General features: G+C 37.6%; 2 protein-coding genes across 3 annotated transcripts in view; one reads left to right on the top strand and one right to left on the bottom strand.

Moving 5' to 3' along the window:
- Positions 1-5955: 5955 nt before the first annotated feature.
- Positions 5956-7142, bottom strand: rprma (reprimo, TP53 dependent G2 arrest mediator candidate a). Its single transcript, XM_042002062.1, has one exon. It carries the CDS (start codon positions 6768-6770, stop codon positions 6462-6464), a length of 309 nt encoding a protein of 102 aa, XP_041857996.1. The 5' UTR covers positions 6771-7142; the 3' UTR covers positions 5956-6461.
- A 2184-nt stretch (positions 7143-9326) lies between these two features.
- The window catches only part of galnt13 (UDP-N-acetyl-alpha-D-galactosamine:polypeptide N-acetylgalactosaminyltransferase 13), a 48450-nt gene continuing 35012 nt past the window's right edge, over positions 9327-22764 (top strand). For both annotated transcript variants that reach the window (XM_042002233.1, XM_042002232.1), the window contains exons 1-2: positions 9327-9736; positions 17269-17561. In XM_042002233.1, coding sequence (XP_041858167.1) covers positions 17420-17561 — 142 coding nt within the window. In that variant the 5' untranslated portion in view covers positions 9327-9736; positions 17269-17419. The remainder of the gene's footprint in view (positions 9737-17268; positions 17562-22764) is intronic.

The raw sequence follows: 22764 nt of genomic DNA, 5'->3' as shown, positions 1-22764 counted from the left end.
AACTAGGTGTTAAGCTGAGGTCTTCACTTTTCTTCATGATCATTTGAACTCTCTGGCAGAGTTCAGCACGAGTAACACCTTTTCAAACCTTTTCAACACTTTGATGAAAAATGCATGATCAAATACATGTAAGTCACGAGGGCAGGATAGGGAGAATGTGATGAAGAAATGTATAAAAGAGAGAGGAATTCTAAAGGTTCTTCAGGGTTACATTGAAACTCCTCAGAACATGAAAGCAAAAAAATTTCAGATTTATGAAACAAGTTTGTTCTGTATCATCACCACATAATTATGCATTAAAGATTTGCAGATTAATTTAAGAAAAAAAAGCAGTTATTTTATTATTATTTATTTGCTTTTACTTTGATTCCTACAAATTGCTAAAAATGTATGCTTTGAAAAAAAGGGAAAAGTTGCAGACATTTTATGGAGAAACATTTTTGTTTTAGCATGGCAGTAAATTGACCTTTAGGCTTGTGTTACAGCCTGTGACATGGAATATGTGAGAAAACATTTCCTGGCAAAAAGGATTAAACTAAATACCAACAATTTAACACCACACTACCAGGAGAAACACTGAATAAAAAAGTAAGCCACATACTAATCACATCTCAAAATCCACTGCAGACACCCTAAGAGGGGCAAACTGAAGGTTTTCTTGTGTCTCTAATACTCCACAAACCCAATCATCATGGAAAATCTACAGATGAATCTTAGATTTTGTGTCTTTTGGACAAAGAATATTCTAAAACTACATCTATGAACTGAAAGACTCTTGCTTAGCTACAGAATGCATTTTCAAGCTGAGATATCTGCACAGGTTTTATACCACACAACTGTAAACTTAGTCTTTAAGACTTTTTTCTTCTTTTGTATTTAATATTAAAAGATGAAATAAAAATCCATAATTGCTGAAATAATAAAGGAGAATGTCATTTCCAACATTATAAAAAACGTCTTCGTACTTAATTAGCTCATAACAGTATTTAAATTGAGCCTTTTTTGCATGCCTGTAGATTCAGGTAACTCTAGGCTGCCTTACAATATGCAAAGATATATGTAATGTTAGCACTTTAATAATATCATAAACAAGCACAGCAAAAAAAAATAAAATAAAAAAAAAAAATCTTGGAAAACCCCAGTTTTGCTGTAAAACAAAACAAACAGTGGTACTCATGCAAGAACCAAGCACAGACCAGGTGTACTGGGACATACAGACTAAATAATGCACAGCTCTATTAAATGTCTTGCTGTATGATTGAAGAGCTTTGCTCCTCAAGCTAGCAGTGCATTATTGATATATATTCCTAAGAAAACAGACTATGCACAAAAAATGTAATTTGAAGAGGATTTTATAAAAAGGAAATTTAAATGAATAGTTGCAAAGTGAACAGAATTCACAGATTCTCAGAGGATCAGATCATGTTCATGTTCAGTTCCTTCTCCTCTGTCTCTCCTATATTCTATGACAATCCTCACTGCTCTTATCTAATGTGGCAAGAGCACATTAAACAGATATACTTAAAGTAATAAGAAGTAGTTTAAAATGACCCAAGAAGAAGAGGTACTACAGTCCTCACATTCTTTGTCAATGAGTGTGAGATCTCTCTTGCAATTTCATTGTAGGAAGAAAAAAAGAACAAAAAAATAGATAATCTCTTCATGGTTTTAGTGCTCTTGTTACCTGTTGGTAATGGTGTATGCAGAAACCTTCCTGTGAAAATGAAGTCAAAGTTCCCTTCCACAGACGAGGCTGATAGCTGCCAGAAAATGGCATGATTAGAAAGGTAATAAACCCTGAAACACACTTACGTGAGCATTGAAATGGATTACAGGGTCAATATCACATCATCATAGCTATTATTTTAAAGTAATGAACATTCATTATGCATTTGCACGACTGTGATAATTTAATGAGCTCCTGGTGACTCCATATGCTCTGTTTTCTTTATATGAAACTAGTTTGATCTGCACTCTTAGATGTGTTTCTTCAACACTTTTGTTCCAACCTTAACACTCAACCTGTAATAATCCCATCTGTTGCTGTTTTAACCACAAGAAGGGCAACAAAAAAAAAAAAAAGAAAAGAAAAGAAAAGAAAAATAGGCTGGTCAAAAACATTTGCACTTTTAATCTTTTAATAATGAAATTATAAGGGACAGCACAGTGGCATTTCTGTATAATTACTGGGAATCAACTTCTTGCCATGGTCCAAAAACATGCATGTTAAGCTAACTTGTAATTCTAAATGCATGCATGGTTGTTTGTATCTGGTGACCTGTCCTGGGTATACTGTTCATGCCTGGTGCCAGCTGGGATAGGCTCCAGCACCAAAAGATAATGTTCCCCACAGCGCATGCAAATTAGATGTATATGCCCCATCCTGCAAGTAATCAGTTTTGGAGGACTTTAGGGAGACAGTTTGGAGAGGGTGGAAAAATCAGGCTCTTTTACTCTGGAATGTGTTGGAAAATGTGCAAAATTAGGTTAGGCATTGTTCTGCTGAACAAAGCAACGCCTTCCCTGAAAAAGACACTGCTTAGGGGGTATTCTATGCCATTCAGCCTGTATATTGCATTGAAGTTTTCCATACCATGTGCACTAATGCACCTCATACCATCATAGGAGCTGACTACTAATCTGTGCACTGACAGCCTGATAGTCCCCCTATACTTTGTCCATGATTTATGAAAGTATTTCAAACTTGATTTATCAGCTAACATGACTGTTTTCACTTCACTTCAGTCCTTAAATGAGCCCTGGTCCCAGAGAAGGTGGCTGCGTTGCTGTGTTTTGTTTATGGATGTTTTGTCCTTACATAGAGTTTGTATTTGTGACTGCAAGTATAAGTGCTCACTGATTGTAGTCTTTGCGAGTGTTCTGGTGTTCACGCAGTGGTTTCTGCTACAGAAAGGAGTAACATTGAGTTTTTTTCACCATATTAATAATTTTCCTCAGTTTGACTTGAAGGAAAGTCATTTTTACTCTTACAATGTTAGACACGCACTGGATTAAAGCGAAGTGTTGGAGGCTGGGTTGTTCAAATGTAAAATTTCTGTGATGTTTCATTGCAAAACAATCAGCATACAACATAGCCATCACTCATCCCATAACTGGAGATGGAGATGCGAAGTAATGAAATTATTCTTTAAAACCAGTCTGCATGGATTTATCACAGCTTGACTTCCACACTTACTGGTGCTATCGTAAAATCCCGATGCCACGTGACGTCGACAGCAGCTGACTCCGGCTGAGCACAAATAACTACTGAGGAAAATAAATGCATCAGTCTCAGGATATATAAGTTGAAAACTGAAATGCAGGAAATATACCAACTGTTCTTTTCAAGTAAATAAACTGAGAAAATTTTTAATACAACCACAACCATGTGACCTTAAAATGATACTATATATACAGATGTGTTACTCCCATCAGAAAGCAGGAAATGAGCCCAAGACGGCTGAGAGATGAGCTGTGGGAGAATAGTAGAAAACACAGGAATGACTATGGTTGCCTTGCTGCTATTTCAAGCTTTTAGTCACTATCCAGTTCATCGACTAGATTTCTGCTCTCCAGCCAATCACATGATAGCAAGCCAGGAACCGAAGCCTGTTTTAGCCCGCAATCAACACCCTGCAGATGCTGTCACGGTTGAGCACAGTCCACTTACAGTACACATGGGATAAAGTGAGACGATGCTGTATTACCCCTCTGCTATACTGCTGATATACTGCCAGGCCACTGGTACACGATAAAGGTATAACTGTGATTTTTTCCTTCTTTCCTTGTTTGACCCATAACACTTTCTGCCTTTGGGAAGAAAAGTGAGAACACATTGTAACACCAAGCAAAAGATGTTTGAACCATGTATTTTTAATAGCCTGGTTTGCTACTTTTGGCAGTGTAAAACTCAAAGCACATTCCTGAATATGTAGGGAGGAGTAGCTTATAATCCTTGCAGAAGACTATCACTTTATTGACAGCAGGGTAGAAATGACTGCTGTTAACATCTCCTAAATTTTTCTGAGCAACAGAGTGTGAAATCTTGATGTCGCCACTGACTGCTTACCAGAAAACTAATCTTTTAAATCCTGCAGAAAAAAACAGGATTTACAGGATAAAGCTCTTGTTTTAAAATCTTAATCTCTATTTTTACATGTATTTCTTACAAGCTTCTCAAAGTCAGGCATAATCCAGTTTAAGTATATGCGCTCATGAGGCACTGCAGGATAAATTAACAATGGGCTGTCTGCAGACAGAAGATTGTTCTCTGCTGGATATTTAACAGTCACGATATCTTCCTGTGAGCAATTTCCAGTGCTCCTTAATGAAAGCAATCATACAAAACAGAGAGAGACACTTGGTGTGGGATTCAGAACTGCCTGCTGCACTGAACTGTTACTCTGCTCTCATTTCAAAATGTCAAAATGAAAATAACATGCACTTGAGAACATTTGTGGGAATGGGATATTATTATGTAATGAAAAAATAGAAGAATGTATTTGACGTTTACTGAAAGTTTTTTCCCTCTCCAGTCAGCATCCACATCCCAGAATTATAAATCTTAACTTAAAATAAATGTTCACAGTGTTTGTGTGTTACTTTAAGAATGAAAATGAGCTAAAATGAGACACATATGTTGTTCTTATGGTGCAGTAGCTAAATGTATTTCTAAGATCATTTAGTGGTGTATTTTTGATACATACCGTATGTAGATTTAGTGAATTTTATTCTTATTTGAATTAGCCTTTTTAACGCTGAGCTATTATTTGTCACAGCAGTCTTGTCTTATTGATATTTTTAAATTAATCTGATTAAAATGTAATAAGTATGTTTAAAAGCAGTCATGGGCTGAACACAATCAGTACAACTTTAAAATACAATATGATCTGGTACACTGAACAGGCAATAAACACTGCTCAGTGTTCATGCTCATACACAAAGCTTTGGTAGAGGCTCATGAGGAGAGGTGCGGCTTTAGTTGTGCCAATATCTTTTTACATGTAGTTGTTTTATCACAGTAAACTCAATAAAATAAAAGAGGTGGCATGTCTTCCAAAACAATGCAATGCATGACAGACACTAAACTGCAGCCTCAGTGAACTAAATATGACATGCTTTACAAAAGCAGCAACACTGGATTACATTGCACTGTCATATGTTACCGTTATGAGCTCATCCAAACCATGATAGATCTTACCCAACCTATAAGGTGTGGAAATCACTGTGCATGTCCATTATGACACAGAATAACACCTTGCCAAACATGACACTTGAGTCAGGAGTAGAAAAAATGAGGAGGGAGCAGCTAGATTGAAGGGCATTTTAGAGAAAGCAAGCTTATACTGTTTAACTGTGTGTGTGGAGCACAGTTGGGCAATGAGGCAGCAGCATATTGCCCGATGGCTTCATCCAAACTGCACTGACAAGACAAGTAGTTTCTGAAGCTCCTGGGGAAGCTAGCAGCCAGGTGAGCCAGAGGCAGAGCACGACAGATGTTTTGACAGAAGGAGGAAGGATGTGAAAGGCTGCTTAGATGAAAATTCAGACTCATAAATAAAACACCCACAGATAATAGGATAGTAGTTTTCTTGTGAGATTAGAGTATGTGTCTTCTTGGATAAAATAGTTTATAATATCCCCATTATTAATACACAATAGCAAATGAAAGAAAAAATATTTTTATGTGATGTCATTACTGTTTAACTCTAATGTAGATTTAAATGTATATGTATGTATATATATATATATATATATATATATATATATATATATATATATACAAAACATAACAATTTTTGCCTACATGACCAACCCTAATTCTGACTTGTCAACATTATTTGTATAATTAACACAAGTAAAACAAATTAAAAAGAGGAAAAAAGCCAAATAAACTTGAATTAAGAGGAAAACACTTTAATTACAGAATAAAAGTACTTAAATGAACAAGCTACACGTCGTGTTGGGCTTTTCCATTTACCCATACAGTTATGACTAGAAAATCCACCAAATATGAGTATGTTGCTTTTTGTATGGCAAAACATACAGCATATAACACATTTTAAACATGCACGCCTCCATTGCCTTTGCAATACCAGAGGGCATATTTTAGCAGCATTTACAAAAACTTTGTCACTAACTTGACAAAGGCTGCTTGACAAACGGGGCAACTACTTCAATTACAACAGTGCGGGACTAAATACTTTATATATCAAAAAGAGGCTTTCAGCACACTGTACCTCTTTAAGACGAATGAGTCTATGTTGCCATCAAAAAGGCCACAAGAAATAAGGTGAATACCTTTGAGCCTCGGTCACCAGGAGGGTACACGGTGACCGCTCCTTTGTGTTGTATTTTTCTTTTGAATAAACAGTACAAGCATGAAAACATGGCCTCGTTTGGGCTGTCTTTCCGCTGCCCCCATCTGACTCCATCAGCAGTAAAGCAAATGTCCCCATTTATCAGAAAGCTCCAACAATTACTGCCTCCGCTTCTTTTGACGGTCTTCTGTCCGTTACCAAAAAGTTTATCATCCCCTCCGACTTTATGAGAAGGTTGCAGCCCAAGAAAAATATGCCAAACACGACCGTGAGGGACAACACGCACATGACGGCTATCTGGACCACTCTCATGATGAAGAGGCTCCTCTCATCCGGAGAGGCGGCCACAAAGCCGTTGTCTGTCACCACGGATGAAAAGTTGCAGCAAAAAAACTCCTCGGTCTTGTTCAACAGTCCGCTCTCTGTCTGGTTGAACCCGGTGTTATTCATCTCTACTTTTACGAATTCAAACTTTCAAGGGTGTAAAAGACCGAGTAAGGGATGGAGATGCTGAGTCCCGCAGAAAAATGTCATCAAGTGCGAAGTGAAGATGAGGAAGCGGCGGTGAGTTGAAGAAGTTCCACCAGATCAAACAGCGCTCTCGTGGAGTTTAAAAAGCGGCTTTGGCATCGCATTACTGGAGATTTCGTGCGCTGCGCTGTCAGTTTCAGAGCAAAATGAATCCAGCGACCCCGCGGTTAAATAGCCAGACCGCACCTGTTCGGGCGGACACAGCAAGAGCGCCACCACGCGGCCAGACTGCAGGCTGGTGGGTCATCACTGTTCATGGAGTTCATGGGGGACATTTTGTGTGTGCGTTTGTTATATGTTTGTAGCATGCTGTGTGTTGGCGTGTGTGCATGCATGCATGCATTAATGCACCATGAGTTGCTGATTTATTAAGTAACTACACCCCAGCAGGTTCCCTGCTGACCCTGTGTCATTTAAGTCAGCTTTCATTAGTCCATATTGACATTTAGACTCTAATTTTCTTTTGGACAAAAGAAATAGGCCTAAGTGACATTATATTACAGTGAATGAATGACCGTTATTCAGTTTATTAAGTTAATGATCATCAAGTTAAAATGCTTTGAGTTATGGCTTTAAAGTTGTAAATGAATGCATGAATTTTTAAAACTGAATAAACTGTGAGTCTTGTATGTTTGCATAGGCCTATACTTTCCTTCTGAGAATATCCAGTATTCCTGGACAAACATGCAATCATCCACTAACTGTTTAGATTTTTTTTTTTTAGATCTGTGCAGCATATAAGCTAAAATCAACATGTTCTCTCCTTCTCTGAAAACTGGTGACGCTCAAGATTCTGTTTAGCCTTGATTTGATTATATTTTATATGCTATTCAGAAAAACCAATCCCGCCTTTTTCACAACAGATGATTTTTTTCTTGTTAACCTCTATATTTTCCCCGAAAACCATAGCAGTCAGTGTGACAGTGAGTCTGCATCCAAAGATAAAACTGTGAAGCTAAAAAAGCTATATGTGATTGAGGTAGATTTTATAATGTACACCTACATTTTTCTTGGTGTGACATGCCCCAACATTTGCCAAAAATGCTGCTCTTAGTGAATAAACAAAACCCCACAATAAAATGGAATATAGAAAATAAAACACTTCAATTTGTTGTACTTAGAAATAACTCCATTCTTGCATCCTACGAATAAAAACAAGTTGTCTTTCATCTTTCAGTGTTAACAATCTTTCAAACCGGTTGCTCAGGGAATTATCATTAACGTTTTCTCTCCAGTGTGCAGTGACATCTAGTGGATATTTCTAATCTGTTGTGGGTTAAAGCAGCGTTTATCTACACACACTACACTACTGTGAACAGCGTTTAGATTTATCTCACAAGAATACAGCCTGCAGTATTTGCCATCTGCATTATTGCGGTAATAAGAGTGCCACATAAAAAGAGAGTTCATTCTGTAGCTTTACTTTATTGACATTGTATCAGAGTCATCATAATTACCTGAATGTTAATTAAATTCTAGGCTTAGATTTGATCTGTAATGTTGCTTGGAACATGAATGATCCCTCACCTTCAGCAGCAGATGGCAGCATTGTTCAGCATGAGTCACCAGGAGTTTGCCCTGAATGCTGTGTGCTGGTCACCAGTGTCATTTTAAGAAGGCTTAATGATCTGGTTCACAAATAAAAACAAGGAAAGTGTCATCTTTAACGATTCCCTCCTTGTCCATTTACCTCTGCCTGGGTGTAAATTGTGTTCTTCGTCCAACTTTTTTTGGGCATTTGCTTAAAACAGTGCGTAATGTAAACACAAGCATTAACAATGTGAAGATGCCTGTAGACTCATAAAAACAGAGGTAAAAAATAAGCAGTTCTTTAGAGCATTAAAACAAAACAGGAGCTGTTTGATCATGCCACCATGTCCACAAAATACTTGTGCTTTGTTTAAAAACATCAACTTATGTAATTTAGACTTTTCTTTACTACATTAGCATGACATAAGCAAAATGGGAAAACAGTTAAAAATGTTAAAACTTGAATGTAGCACTTATTGAAATGTAAGGCTATATATTTATTTAGATATTTCTTAAACATTACCATAGATTTTCTCGACAGTAAGAAACACAACTGTATAATAATAATAATAATAATAAGAAGAAGAAGAAGAAGAAGAAGAAGAAGAAGAAGAAGAAGAAGAAGAAGAAAGAAAGAAAGAAAAAGAAAAATAAGAACAAAGAAAAGATAAAGGTAAGAAGTTTATTAAATGTAATTTTAAAAAAAATTAAAATTACATGTCGAGTTGTAATAAATTAAATAATTAACAGAAAACAAAAATCACCAAAGTAGACTCTGTGTGTGTATGTGTGTGTGTGTTTTAAACGTGCACGCGCCCACGGCCACCAGACGCCAGTGAAACTCCACTTCAAGGGGATTGCGTGAGCGACGTCGCTGTCAGCCAATCGCAGAGGAGACACGCGACACATGCAGGTCGGTCTGAGATGAGGTTAGATTGTGTTGAATCTTACCTCGCCTGTGTTCCTACCCGTTACTCCATTCGGAGGACAGGTGCGTGCATATGCGTGTTTTTCTGAGAACCCATACTGTTCTAAAAGAAGGAGAAAATTCGTTTAGACCCACCGTGTCGACCAGTGTACCGCGACTTGCTCAACTGAAGGGGAAAACCATATCAAGGAGTCCAAACAGGTACCACGAGAGGCGATACTGGACCGACAGTGTTACGCTGGATTGTGAACTCACGGTCAGAGATGGACTGTAACTTAGGTTTCGTTTTAAGACGCTGTCTGCATGTAAGACTGATATTCCCACTTTGAATAATCTACTATTTTAATGTCCGCGTTTGATCATGTTCAACACGTTGCCTGATTGCGAGGCTGGAGCAGGTCACTGGTTCACTACATCCATATTTTAGGTAAGCAAAGAGTGTCCTCATTTTCTGTGGTGTACATGCATGGAAAATATGTCACGGTCCTGTCTCGCATACACCATCATGACATCTAATGGTGATCATATGCTGATGGTATGTTGGTTATAGTTTGTTCATCCACAATGTCATGGGCTGGATTTTAATGGGATCAGCTGCGAGGGGCGCTTATGGGCTAGCTGCTGTTGCTACACTGTTATTCACGTTGCATTTATTAACTAAAAATATATCTCAAATCAGAGTGAGCCTTCTGTATACATATGAATGAATGTGTGAAGACATGTTTACCCACGTGTTTACACATTTCATACCCTAAAGGAAGTTGGAAATAGTTTGCATTCAGTGTTTTACAAAGCTATATATTTTTGCATTGTTTACCACATAAAATGAGCTACAGCCATTGGTCTAATGGGCTTACAGAGATCAGCTCTGTAATCACCTCCTGTTCCTGGGAGGGCTGGGTAAAGATTAGCATTTTTCAGTAGTGGTGCCAGTGGCAGTGTAACACCTCGGTTGTGCTGTTATAGAAATGCAAGAATGTACAAAACAAAACAGGTTAACACCTAACAGCAAAGCAAGATTAAAACTTCTAATGTTCGACTTTACTCTGTGTTAACATGAGAAGTAGTTGTGTAAATGGACAGACTCTGTGGGAGTACTTAAGTCCTTGAAGTGAAGTCCTGATGGATTTGTTTAGTCCTGATTAATATTAGGGATGGAAAAAATCATGTAATTTTTCCATCCCTAACCACACATTATCAAGTCTTGATGTGTGGTGTGACCAGTTATTTCACCGTGGTAAACAATTTGAGAAGCAGCCTTTCATTAGCATACAGTGGATGCTCTCCTGTTAAATGAGTGATGAATGTGTAATCTAACTCGTAGCACTGCATCAGACATTTCACAACAAAGAGTGCTGCTGACAACTCAATTAACTGTCACTTGAGAAAGCAATTAATAATGCCCGCTGGTTGATGTGTATCTTTAAATGGGGTGAAAAAATGTCTTGGATAGCCTGTTTAGATGTATTTCTGGAGCACTGCAGAGGAAATATTTATCTGTGCAGATGGTTGGACTAATTGAGTCGGATGTCTTCGGACAAGGCTTCAGCAAGCTGCTTGTTGTGTTACTGGTGGTATCATACCCACCTTCATATTTACCACTGATTCACCAAAGCAGATGGTGAGAACTGCAAAAACACATCATGAGACAGACTCCTCATTGATTTGTTTACACTGTGAGTTGAGGTGTTATGCTGCATACAGGCTTGTAGAAGTATGCAAGTGCTCCACTGCACTGTGGTCTGTGTTGATGCAGTTGAAAAGAGACTGCCTTATTTTTGAATGAGATAAGAGTTTGCCCAGGGCGTTAGTGTTAGCCTCTCTGATGGACATTTAGGACAATATGAATGTGTGTGTGTGTGTAAGTGGAATGTAAAATCATTAGCATGCTGCAAGTGAAAGATATGATAATAAGTCAGAATTCCTGCAGGAGATGCTGCAGGCATTTTCCACATATAAGAATAAGGTATATTATACTTAAACTCACAGAATTCAGATGGTTTAAAATGAATTTCATAATGAAAATAATTGTTTTAACAGAACATTATGTTGTTACCTGAAAAAAAAAAACTACTAATTTTGTTCCATGAAAACAAGCACACTCAAATATTTAAAGATACGGGGCAAGGATGATGTGATCAGTAGTGAGTAAGCTTTTGCCAGTGATTGCCTCTTTGTGGAGTGGTAACACTTTATGGTCTGGTTCTGAGGAAGGGCTGTTTATGGCTTGCTCAGATCAGCAGTAATCCTCGCTCACAACATGATACTGATCCAATGTTGATTTTCTAGTTGCTGTTAGCTTTGATTTTACCTTAATAAATGTATCTGATGAATCATTTGGAAATGCAGCTACTTTTATTTTCCTGATGAATACACCACAGCAGATTGCTTTCAAGGGTGTTTGCATAGATGGTGTTGATGGGTTTCCATTACACAAGAAAAAATACACACAACTGTGTTCGTTAAACTTTTAAAATGCATGTTAATATTTTTAGTCTTATAGGAATAGTATGAAGGGAAAGCTGTCCATACTTAGACACAGATTATACAGTTGGAGGTCAAATAAATCCTGCATGTATGAACTTAGCCCTCTATGGCATAATGTTGCCCTCAGGCAACAAATCACATCACACTGCCCCTTTTAAGTTTTTTGAGGTGGTAAAAATTTTGAAATATCACTAGACAGTTGTATCCAATAAAAAGTGGGGTTGATGTGCATGTGAGCTATTAGCTGGGAGCTGAGCAGTCCTTTTGGGGAGCAGAGTCACACTGCTACCATTTGTTAAGATGCAAATCACTTTTCAGTATGTTTGTATTTGAGGTAGATTTAAATAAATAATATGCTCATGTGCAGAAGTGTTTTTGATAATTTTAAAACTTATTTTGTTATTACTTGTATATTAAAACTCTGTTCTTTTGTTCGTTGCCTCAGGGCAACACCGTGCAGTTAGGGCACTTAGTTTAGACGTCATTATACAGTGAATATGGGCTTAGTTGCAAAATAATGACTATAGTGATTTTTGTTACTTTACCACAAACACTTACAGGAGGTGGACTTCAAACATTTTGGAAGCGGAAAGTTCATGATGGAGGAGTTAGGCAGAGTATATAATTTTGATTACGTGTAATCATCATGTCCATAATGGCTGCTTCACATGTTTTGCCTTATTTAAGTTTGTTTGTGCATGTTTACAGAAATCTGTGCTATGTTTTCACAACTTCCATCATGCAAGCAACTAGTAGAGGAGTGTATGGATGAAATTAATGTAATGTAAGGTCACAGAGTTGACAGCAGTAAAAATTATAGAAACTCTCCAAATTCAGCAACTCCATCCAATAAGAGTTTGCTAATGTGCCCCCTGGTGATAAACATAGTACACAAACAAGTATGGGAACAAGTATGGTGCATTGGAATAGAGGCAGCTGGCTACATGGATGCACGGTCAAAAAACAAGAATATTGTTGGCCTAGGACTCCCTCAGACAGTGAGCCAGTTGCAGGACAAGTCGTACAAAGGTGGTATCTTCAAAGGTGCTGCTGTTGTCAAGTATTGTACCTGTGTGGGCCATCTTGTACCCTAATTTAGCTATACTGGTATTTAAAGGGTACAAACTTCAAGGGTATAAATAATTGTACATCATCATTGATCATCATTGAGAGTACAGCAGCAGTACCTCTGAGAGTACCACCCCAGCAATAATCCTTTGTTCCTCTAAAGATACAATTAGGTACTTTATTTTCTGAGTGTTCGGAGACCGCGAGGAAGAGTGGATCCTAACATCAGGTCTGAGACATAGTTAAGAGATGAAGGGTCAAGCAAATGTCAGTCAGAGCAACAAACTGTGTGTGGATTGTGTGTTTATGTGCATGTAAGTGAATAAAGAGGGCTACAGCACATTTCAAAACGCCACTTCCTATTTGCTTTTTTAAAGGTAAACGTCAACATGATGGTGATGAGACTGTGTTTATTTTATGTTTGATGGGTTGGAACCATTCCTGGGTTATTTTTGTCTAAATAAACTTGTTTTGTAATGAATAAATGTTAGTTTGACTTATATACCAGCTGTTATAATCACTATAGAAAACCTTGAATTTTAGAACCCTTATAGGACAGTGTTGCTCTGAGGCAACAAACTCAAATCTTGCCTGGGGGGCGGGGTGGGTCAGATTTTATGATATATATATATATATTATTAGGTACCACCAAGCTCCCACAAAATGTTTTCAATTATCTTTTTTTCTTAAAAATTAAAACGTAATTGCCATAGAGGGTTAGCTAGACTCAATTGGGCTGAGGCTTTCTGTACATGCTCCATTGTTTCATAATTTTACATTTTGTAAAAATGGATGCTGTGATGGGCTGGTGACCTGTCCAGGGTGTATCCTGCCTCTTGCCTGCTAATTGTGCGGATAGGCTCCAGCTTCCCTGCGACCTGAATCGGACAAAGCGGTATAGAAGATGTATGTGTGTGTGTGTGTGTGTGTGTGTGTGTGTGTGTGTGTGTGTGTGTATGTATGTATGTTTAGAACAAAACCACAACAGGAAAACTTAACATTCAGTTTCTTAAGCTTTTCCTGTCAGAAATGCAAAGTATTGATATTAACACTTTTCACAGATTTTAAAATTCTCTCTTGTTTTTATAGTTATTTTCTGCTTTAACTTGGTACTTGTTTGGGTTTATATGTCTCAACCACTTGGTTAAATTTAAGCATTAAAAGCTACTTGTATTTGACCAGGGTTAAAAAAAATCTTGACTTGCCTTAAAATAGACCCTTTTACATCTGCAGGATGTTAGAAATGTCTTTTTCTGGCTTAGTGGGTTCTGCTCCTTTTGCAAATGAAAGTGGTTCAGACAAACATAACCTCCCTTAAAAATGCATTACATATATACTAAAGCCTCACAGAGTGTCATTAAAAATTCACAATTTGTATCCATCAGCATGAATGCAAAAATGTTTGTTTTGTGTCTATTTAACATAAGATTGGATGATTTATACATATACACAGCTATTTATGATATAGGTTAAAACCTACTACACTATCTGGAGTAAATATGCCACAGATTGTGATGTACTCTGTATTGAAGCTCATTTTTCTTTTTTGGAGTACAGTGTTAAAAAAAAAGCTCTGGCTGTCTCTATACTTGATATTTGATGCCCTAAAGCATTTTCATAATTCTGTTGCCATGTTAATTATACTTTCATGAGCCTTTCAGTCAATAAAAACTTATAATTTCAGTCACACAGACAACCGGTTTGACAGAAGATGATTTTATTATTCAGCAACAATATTGTGATCCATAAATTCCATGCCAGTTAGATATTTAATCTCCACACATTGTGTCTGGTATGCAAGCCCTCCACATGGTCTTTAACAGCATTACTGAAGAAGTGGGGGAAGTCTTTAAAGGGGAAATTAGCATTCATTCCTTATTTCAGATGGAAGAGTGTGAAAGGTCTTTAGCCATCTGGCATGTCAGGTTTGACTCCCAGTTAATTCTCCTTCTGGTACAAGTCAGCAAATACATGAAATTAAAGAATATTAAAAGTTTAGTGATATCTGTATCACCTGAAAGGTTGGTTAATAATCATTGAAACTGCAGATAATTGAGTATGAAAATAAAGTTGAAGTGAAAACACCACCAGAGAGCTTTAAAAATGACATTAACAGATGGTGATGTTGTCTTTTGTCCTGATTGTATCTAGATTACATCTAATAAGGGTTACTCCAGTTCAACGTTTGTCCTTCTGCTAAACTTCTAAATGACTTAATTAATCAAATTGATATTGAGATCGCACACTCTATGATACACTATGATGTTTGGTGGATTTTAATGATCTTTAATTGTATTTACTACCTGATATATGTCCACTACATATTAAACCAGTACCAGCTTGGATTTCTGGTGGGAAAAAAATGCAGTGATGCTTTGCATCGTCTCAATCTTTGGATGGTGATATCAGCTCTGTGACGTTTATTAGATACACCTTGTTAGTACCTGTTTGAACCCCCTTTTGCCTTCAGAACTGCTTTAATTCTTAATGGTATAGATTCCATATTGACATGATGGCAAAATACAGTTGCTGCAGATTTGCCAGCTACACATCCATGATGGGAACCTCTGCTTCCACCACCACTTAAAGGTGCTTTATATGATTAAGATCTGGTGATTGCGGAGGCCATTGGAGTACAGTGAACTCTTCATATTCAAGAAACCAGTTTGAGATGATTTGAGCTTTTTGGCATGGTACATTATCCTGCTGGAAGTAGCCATTTAGAAAATGGGTACACTTCTATCCCCCACATATTACTGCACAACCACCACCAGCCTGAACTGTTGCCACAAGGCACAGGTGAATGTATAAACAAGCTAGTTCATGTTTTGATGGATATGAAAAAGGGCTTGATTTAAAAAAAAAAAAAGTATTTTAATGCAGTTAAACAACGGGGAAACTGTCATTGTAACATCTATAGCAGGGCTACTCATTGCGGTCCAATGAGGGCCACAGTCCTGCAGGTTTTCAGTGTGTCCCTGCTCCAACACACCTGACTCAAATTAAATAGCTCTAACAGCTAATGAAGTTCTGCACAATGTCTTATTAATTTGATTCAGGTGTGTTGGAGCAGGGAAACATTGAAAACCTGAAGATCCTCGTAGGACCTAATTGAGTAGCTCTGTACCATCTTTAGCATGCCTCCAAACTAAATGTCTGTATTGATTGTACTGGAACACCTAACTTTTTCTTTTTAATGCAGTGCTGCATCATTTTGCTTGGACAAAAATCTTTCATAGTGCATTTAGTGCCACAGTAAAACATTTTAAAGGTTAAGATTTTATCACTCCACTCTCATTGGAAGTTTTATAAAGTATAAAGGTGCTTATAAGTGTGTGACTTTTTTAATTACAGCACAATCATGTTGCAATTATGTAGATCAAATTTACAATTTAACCATTCCCTTTGAAGAAAATAATTTGTTGATTAAATTCAGTAAGAAGCATCTCCTCTATGAGCAACAGTAAATATTATTATCATCTCTGAGTCTTCACTGCTTTGGTTTGCCACTGTTTGATGCTGAGATGCTGCAGGGAGGGAGACATTTTCTGGTCACACAATTATCACGACAGGCGGTGTGTTATTTCAGAATGTGTTTTTATCAGCATTTCAGTTGCAAAAGTTGATGTTCAGACTGCTAAAGTTCTGTCACCAGTCATGCTTGACTGCATTCTTTGCAGGAGATGCAGTGCATCACATTGGGCGATTTGCCATACCTAAGCCACTGAAGTTGGGCTAATCAGTCTGTTTGGAATGCATATGATTTGCTCCTTTTTATTTGCAGTTTGTCTTTGAGTCTGATGCTACCTCTATTACTCACCCAGAGTAAGTGCTTTTAGCTTACTGGATAGGGGGAAGAATTATGGTTTAACAGTTATCTTTTCTGATGGTGTAATGTCAAGGTGGAAACTTTCAGGGCCAGAGTTGCCATATGTGTAACTAACATCACGGCCACTTCAGTTACCACACGTAGGATGTTGTCATTTTACCTGCGTGTGTTGCATTTATTTTTGGTGTACGAGTTGTTAGTGTGTTTTATGTGTAGCATCAGACTAGAGGAAAAATCTGGGGCAGAGCACTCAGTGAAGACCTGCCCTTTTCTTTGTCTTTGACTGGCTCTGATTTTGATGTTCTGTGACTGAAGGTATGTGGAACAGAAGTACAAACTAGTATAGACTTGTGGAATATAATGCACACACATACACACACATCCCCTGTGAAATGTTAAGTGCAGTTGTGTGACCAATGAAAAAAGTTGGTTGCACCCCAGAGGTTTTTGAGGGCCTGAATAAATGTTGTATCTCTCTTTAAAGAGTCTAAAAGTGTGAAAGAGAGCCTAGACAACTCATGTTTGCTATTATCTTTAGTATTCTCTCCTTATTTGTCTTTTTCTCTCCTCTGAAGGATGATGCCTCCTGGTCAATCCTGCTTGGTGTCACCCCTGTTTCCTCGCCTCGTCTCAGGTGTTCAAACACTTCACCAGCAGCCTGAGTGCTCCTGAGCGCTTTCAGCCATCTTCCATATTTGTCTGCCTGGCTGATGTTCCAGAGAGGTGATGCGACGATTTGTCTACTGCAAAGTGGTGTTGACCACCTCTTTGGTATGGGTGCTGGTGGATGTGTTTTTGCTGTTGTACTTTAGCGAGTGCAACAAATGCGATGACAGAAAGGACCGCTCTCTGCTCCCTGCCCTCCGAGGTGAGTCTGCATTAATGTCAACAGTGATGTTACAACTTTCATTCACAAACTACATTTGGGGTGGCGTAAAGTTTTGTAGGTGATTAAGCCTCACACAGATTTCATTCAAGTGTAGCTTTCCAGTTTTAGTGGCTTTAGCAGTTATTTAAAGGGATTGCTTGAGAGGAGAAAATCAAGTCTTACAATATTTGTGATTTAATGAGGGAAGTTGAAATCTGTATGAAAAAAGCTTTTTTTTTATCTGTTATAACCTTTTAGAATGATTTCTGAAAGAAGATTGGTAACAACTAAAGAAACCTATGTTGAGAGGGTTAGTTCAGTGAGAACCTTTGGAACAAAGACCATGAGTGCTGTGTTAAATGTTAACAGTGACAAAATTATTTATCTTATATGCACTAGGAGATGAGCTAGAATCTGTTTGATCTGGACAGTTAATATGAACTTGTCTGTGTCTGCACTGTTAGCATCATGTGGTTAGCATGTTACATCATACAGCACATTCCCCCATTCACACACACATTCACACACTGATGGTGGAAGGTGCCATACAAGGCGCTTGACCACGACCCATCAGGAGCAATTCGGGTTCGGTGTCTTGATCAGGGACACCTCAACATGAGCTCGACAGGCGGCGGATCGAACTGGCAGCCCTCAGGATACAAGACGGCCACTGAACCATGCCGCCCCTGGTCAACTTGGCACATTAACAATTCCATCTATGGAATGAACAAAAAGCTTAACCTACAGAAATACCAAACCAATGTACTCTGTAAGAAAGAGATTAATATTAATAGTTATTTGGCCTTTCTTTAAAAAGAACAAAACAAAGAATTAACAAAAAAAACTTGACATTCTTCTATATAAAATAAATTATGCATGACTGCCCAACCAGTGATGCAGTTATGTTGGAAAAAATATATTAAAGTGTTAAATTAAAGTAAATTTAAGTTTTGTGTAAATTTTGCTCACATCCTCCAAGTTAGTAGTCTGAAAATATAGTCTGGACTGTGGGAGGAACCCAGAAAACCCAAAGAGTACCGACTCATGCAAGGAAAACATACAAATTCCAAAAGAATTTTGGAGTGAATTGGGAGCATCATATGATTAATTAGCTATTAGGTTGTTCCATATTTCAAGCTATCGTTGTCACATCGGCCTTTAAAAATCCTCCACAGGTCGACTTCTGCTTTGTTGGTTATAATATTGTGAAATGGAGCACTAGTCACAGCAGCAATTATATCACTTTAGATGGAGGGAAATGGCAAGCTCACTGAGAAAGAAAGCTTTTTCTTTTTAGTTGGTTGTGAACTCAATTTACTGTTGTCTAAAAACCAGTCAAAAAGCAAATCACTTAACAGTGGCTGCAGCAGCAAATGGCAAACACCACATTAAGTTTTTACTTGCATGCTGTCACGCATCAATGCACACATATAGCACCATAATGACATAATAGTGTTTTATAATGTAGTTAACTTTATGGTCTGTGAATTCAATGTTCATTATATGCTTTTATTGCTTTGTGAAAATCAGTGGAAAGCAAGGGACTTCTGATATTGCATGCATGTTATTGATGTGGTGCACTTTGATACATATATGGAGCTTGCTCTGCACTCTTCTCACTATTTTTCTAATAGTTTCAGTCAAACTTCCTCCTTATGTTAACTTTGTACTAGTATGACAGCATTGAGGTTTATCCTGCACCTAGAGTCTAACATCTCAGATGCAGTCAAACTCACATAAATATCTCCATACTGTAAAAAATATTTTTGTCCAATCAGACACATCCCTAGAACATCCATTGAGTTCTTTGTCATTAGTTTAGTCCCTGATGATTTTTCAGTATACCAATTTGTACTTTTTTTTACTAGTGGTTGTATGTGTGTGTTTGTAATTGTGTTCCTGAGATCAAATTTACAGTTCCTCCTAAGCAGAGCTCATTTCCTCACATGCCCTCAAGAAAGCAGGATTCTAAGTTTTTAAGAGGATTACTAATCTGCTTTTAAGGTTAAAAACAGGCAGAGCTGCCAGCTACTCTGTCTGATTACCATACAAAGATGTAATGCAACACTAGAGCTTGCTCATAAGATGGGCGGAATCTCATGATATAGTAAATATTTCAAGGTAATATATCTTTCCACACTGCTGTTTTTTTTTCCTTTGGAATGACATTGAAGGTGATAAGTTTAATTTTGTTCAGAGTAATTTTAATCATTTAGCCTAAAACTGAATGTGCCACTACCTAATACACACAAATTCACGTTTTCATCTTTGTTTGGATTAAATTGTTTTTCATTTCAATCCCCAATGAACCCAGTACACTAAGAAATAAGTGCAAGTAATCGCATAAAAATGCTCATTACATAAGCCGTAGAGGAACTAGGTCACTCTAAAACAATTGTCATGCAGTAATGCTCCACACTGAAAAATGCCACCATATAAGAGTTTAATGTTATATCACTTAAAGGGATATTCTTTTTATCTTTTTTTTTTACTTAAAGAACCTCTGAGTAATCAATGTCTTACCTGCAGTAGTCAGAGCACTCTTAAACTAAAAAACCAGGCAGGAATTCTAATGGATGAGGTAAGCCAGGGGTGTCATACTCAAATACACCATGGGCCAAAATGAAACTTAGAACAAGTTGAGGGCTGGACTGGTCAGTCAGTGTTTATGAAAAACTTTTTAGAAATTACTTTATTGCGCATATTGAACCTGGAACTAACAGAGCCTAGCCTCTAATAGAGAAATCTCCATCCTCCTCGAAGTGGAGTCTCACGAGATGAGATTTTACGAGAATAACTGTTAATGCACAAAACATCATTCAATGGAAACACCTGGAAATTGCAATTGCACGTTGTCGAAATGTTAGAAATATTGCTTTTATTTTGTGAAAAACTATATTGGAAGCACAGCTACTGTCTCCACAAAGAAGAAAAACAGTTTTGTCCTTTACATTTGCAAATATATACTGTGTTGTCAAAGTCCACTTTTTATTTAGCCATTTTTTGAGGCGACGGATCGTTGAAAGTTGACACAAGCTGTCTCCCACCGCAGTAGGTGCTCGTGGGCCTGTGATTTGATGCCCCAACGCACTGGCATTGCATTCTGGGACTTTATGGTAGTATTATGGTGGTGCGTACATTTTATCAGCGGGCCAGCTCTAATAGTGATTAGATATGATCATGCAGGACAAAGACATTCATTCACAGGCTGGATGTAGCCCGGAGCCTTGAGTTTCATACATATGAGTTAAAGCTAAAAGCTACTCATAAGTGGATCACCTAAGAACTAATTTTTAACATCTAAAACATCTCATACCTCAAAACTTTCATTGTGGTTCAAGTGAATACTACAAAAGGGAATTTTACTATGTCCCACCTTGGCATCATTTATGTGGTGAAATGGTGTGAATTTGCAGTCTAAAACCTTTTTCTGTGGCCCTGTTCTGAGTCACTGTTCACTTATGGCCTTTTCCCACAAGTACCCACTTAGCTCTACCTTAATTCAGCCGACACCACACCACCAACATGTCAACATGTCATGATTTTCAGCCCGGCTCCACACATTCAGAACTCCGATGGAGTAGATGCTAAAAATGTTCTACTCGCCCTGGGAAAATCCTGATGGGAACACCTACAAATTGAAAGGGCTGGTGTCGGGCTGGGGTAAGTGGGTGCTAGGGCCATTAGTTCCCACTGGTTCTGTAATGTGAGACTGCTGTCTGCTGCAGGTAAGACAATTACCACTCATAAGTGCTGAACACAAGCCCGCTTCAAGAAAACCAAAATATCTCTTTAAAGGTTTGATTTTTAAATTTATGACCACTTGAGGGCAGGAAAACAAAACGATGTGATGATTGAACAACTTGTACAAATTTGTATGAAAACTATACATTTGAAGCGTCATTGCTGACCACCCAATGCAATACCATTCAGGTGTAAATATGCCTGCTTATAGGTACAGTGGCTGGGCGGTCCTCAGTAAATGTCTGGTATATATATTGACTGTCAGCTCTACAATTAAGACTCTGGAGACACTTAGCTCTTTGTCCACAGGTTTATTAATGTTTCAAGGAAGGCGTTTATCTGACTGTCAAAATAGCTGGATTGCTGCATATGCAGATGCACTTACTTCCTGATCAATGCAACAACTTCATGTGCGATCACTTCCTGTTACTGACAACTGCAATTCTTAAAGGGACCATGCTAAAATACAGAAACAGAACTTTTTAACAGAATGAAAATGTGTTATATAAACTGTTGTAACAAGACAATGCATTTGTTTGAGCCACAAATTAAAATATATGAAGTTCAATCCAGACACACCTCTACAATGACATGGATGTATTTGAGTTTTTTTTCTGTGTGATTGCAACCAGTATACAGTAGATCTTTGTGCAAGTATTTATATAGTTCTCATTACCACGTGGATAACGACCTTTTAAAAAATGTCTACCTTAAATTCCTGATTAGCGGAGCACACATTGGCTCATGTGAGTGCTTTTTAATTCAACCATGATGAATTTGATGGCCATTTGCTCCTGGTCACTGTGTTTCTGCAAGAAACCTGCCGTGTGATTTAGTCTGAAGTCATTTGGAGCAACGCTGTTAATATATCTGCAGAAGAAAAAAAAAAAAACACAAAACAAAAAACTCAATACGCTGTGTTGCCTATGATATAAATATGATTATTCTTTTGGTCCTCCTTTTGATCAGACTGTAACTACATGATTAGATTTTCATTTAGCTGCTAGTCTTTGGAGAAAAATATGAATGAAAAAAGCATACAGTAATAACCACACTTTAACTTCTAATGTGAAGAAAATGGCTCTTACACTTACCATTATTTGAAATTGGCTTCCTAATAAACATTTCTCTGTCCTAATCGTTCATATGTTTTGTGGTTATATCTTTGAATTAACCATCTGCTACAACATAGCCCACAAATGAGCACAAATGGGATATGCACGGTTGATCATTCAGCTTGACTATGAGCAGGTTTTTCAGTTATGATGTAACAAAATAACTTAAATAAGAAATAGACTTGTTCTAAATGTTTCTAGAATTGCATTTGTTAATATTTAAAATGACTGAATATTGTAATCTATAATCTCTTGTGTTGATTATAGAAACACATAGAATTGTGTTTGGTTGTTTGCTTTAGAATATATTGTAAGCTTTAAATACATTTACTGTCATATCCTAC

This window comes from Melanotaenia boesemani, chromosome 12, assembly GCF_017639745.1.
Source record: "Melanotaenia boesemani isolate fMelBoe1 chromosome 12, fMelBoe1.pri, whole genome shotgun sequence".
In the NCBI taxonomy this organism is placed as follows: Eukaryota; Metazoa; Chordata; class Actinopteri; order Atheriniformes; family Melanotaeniidae; genus Melanotaenia; species Melanotaenia boesemani.
Note: the sequence above shows the minus strand (reverse complement) of the source record. Positions and strands in the feature narration are given on the sequence as shown.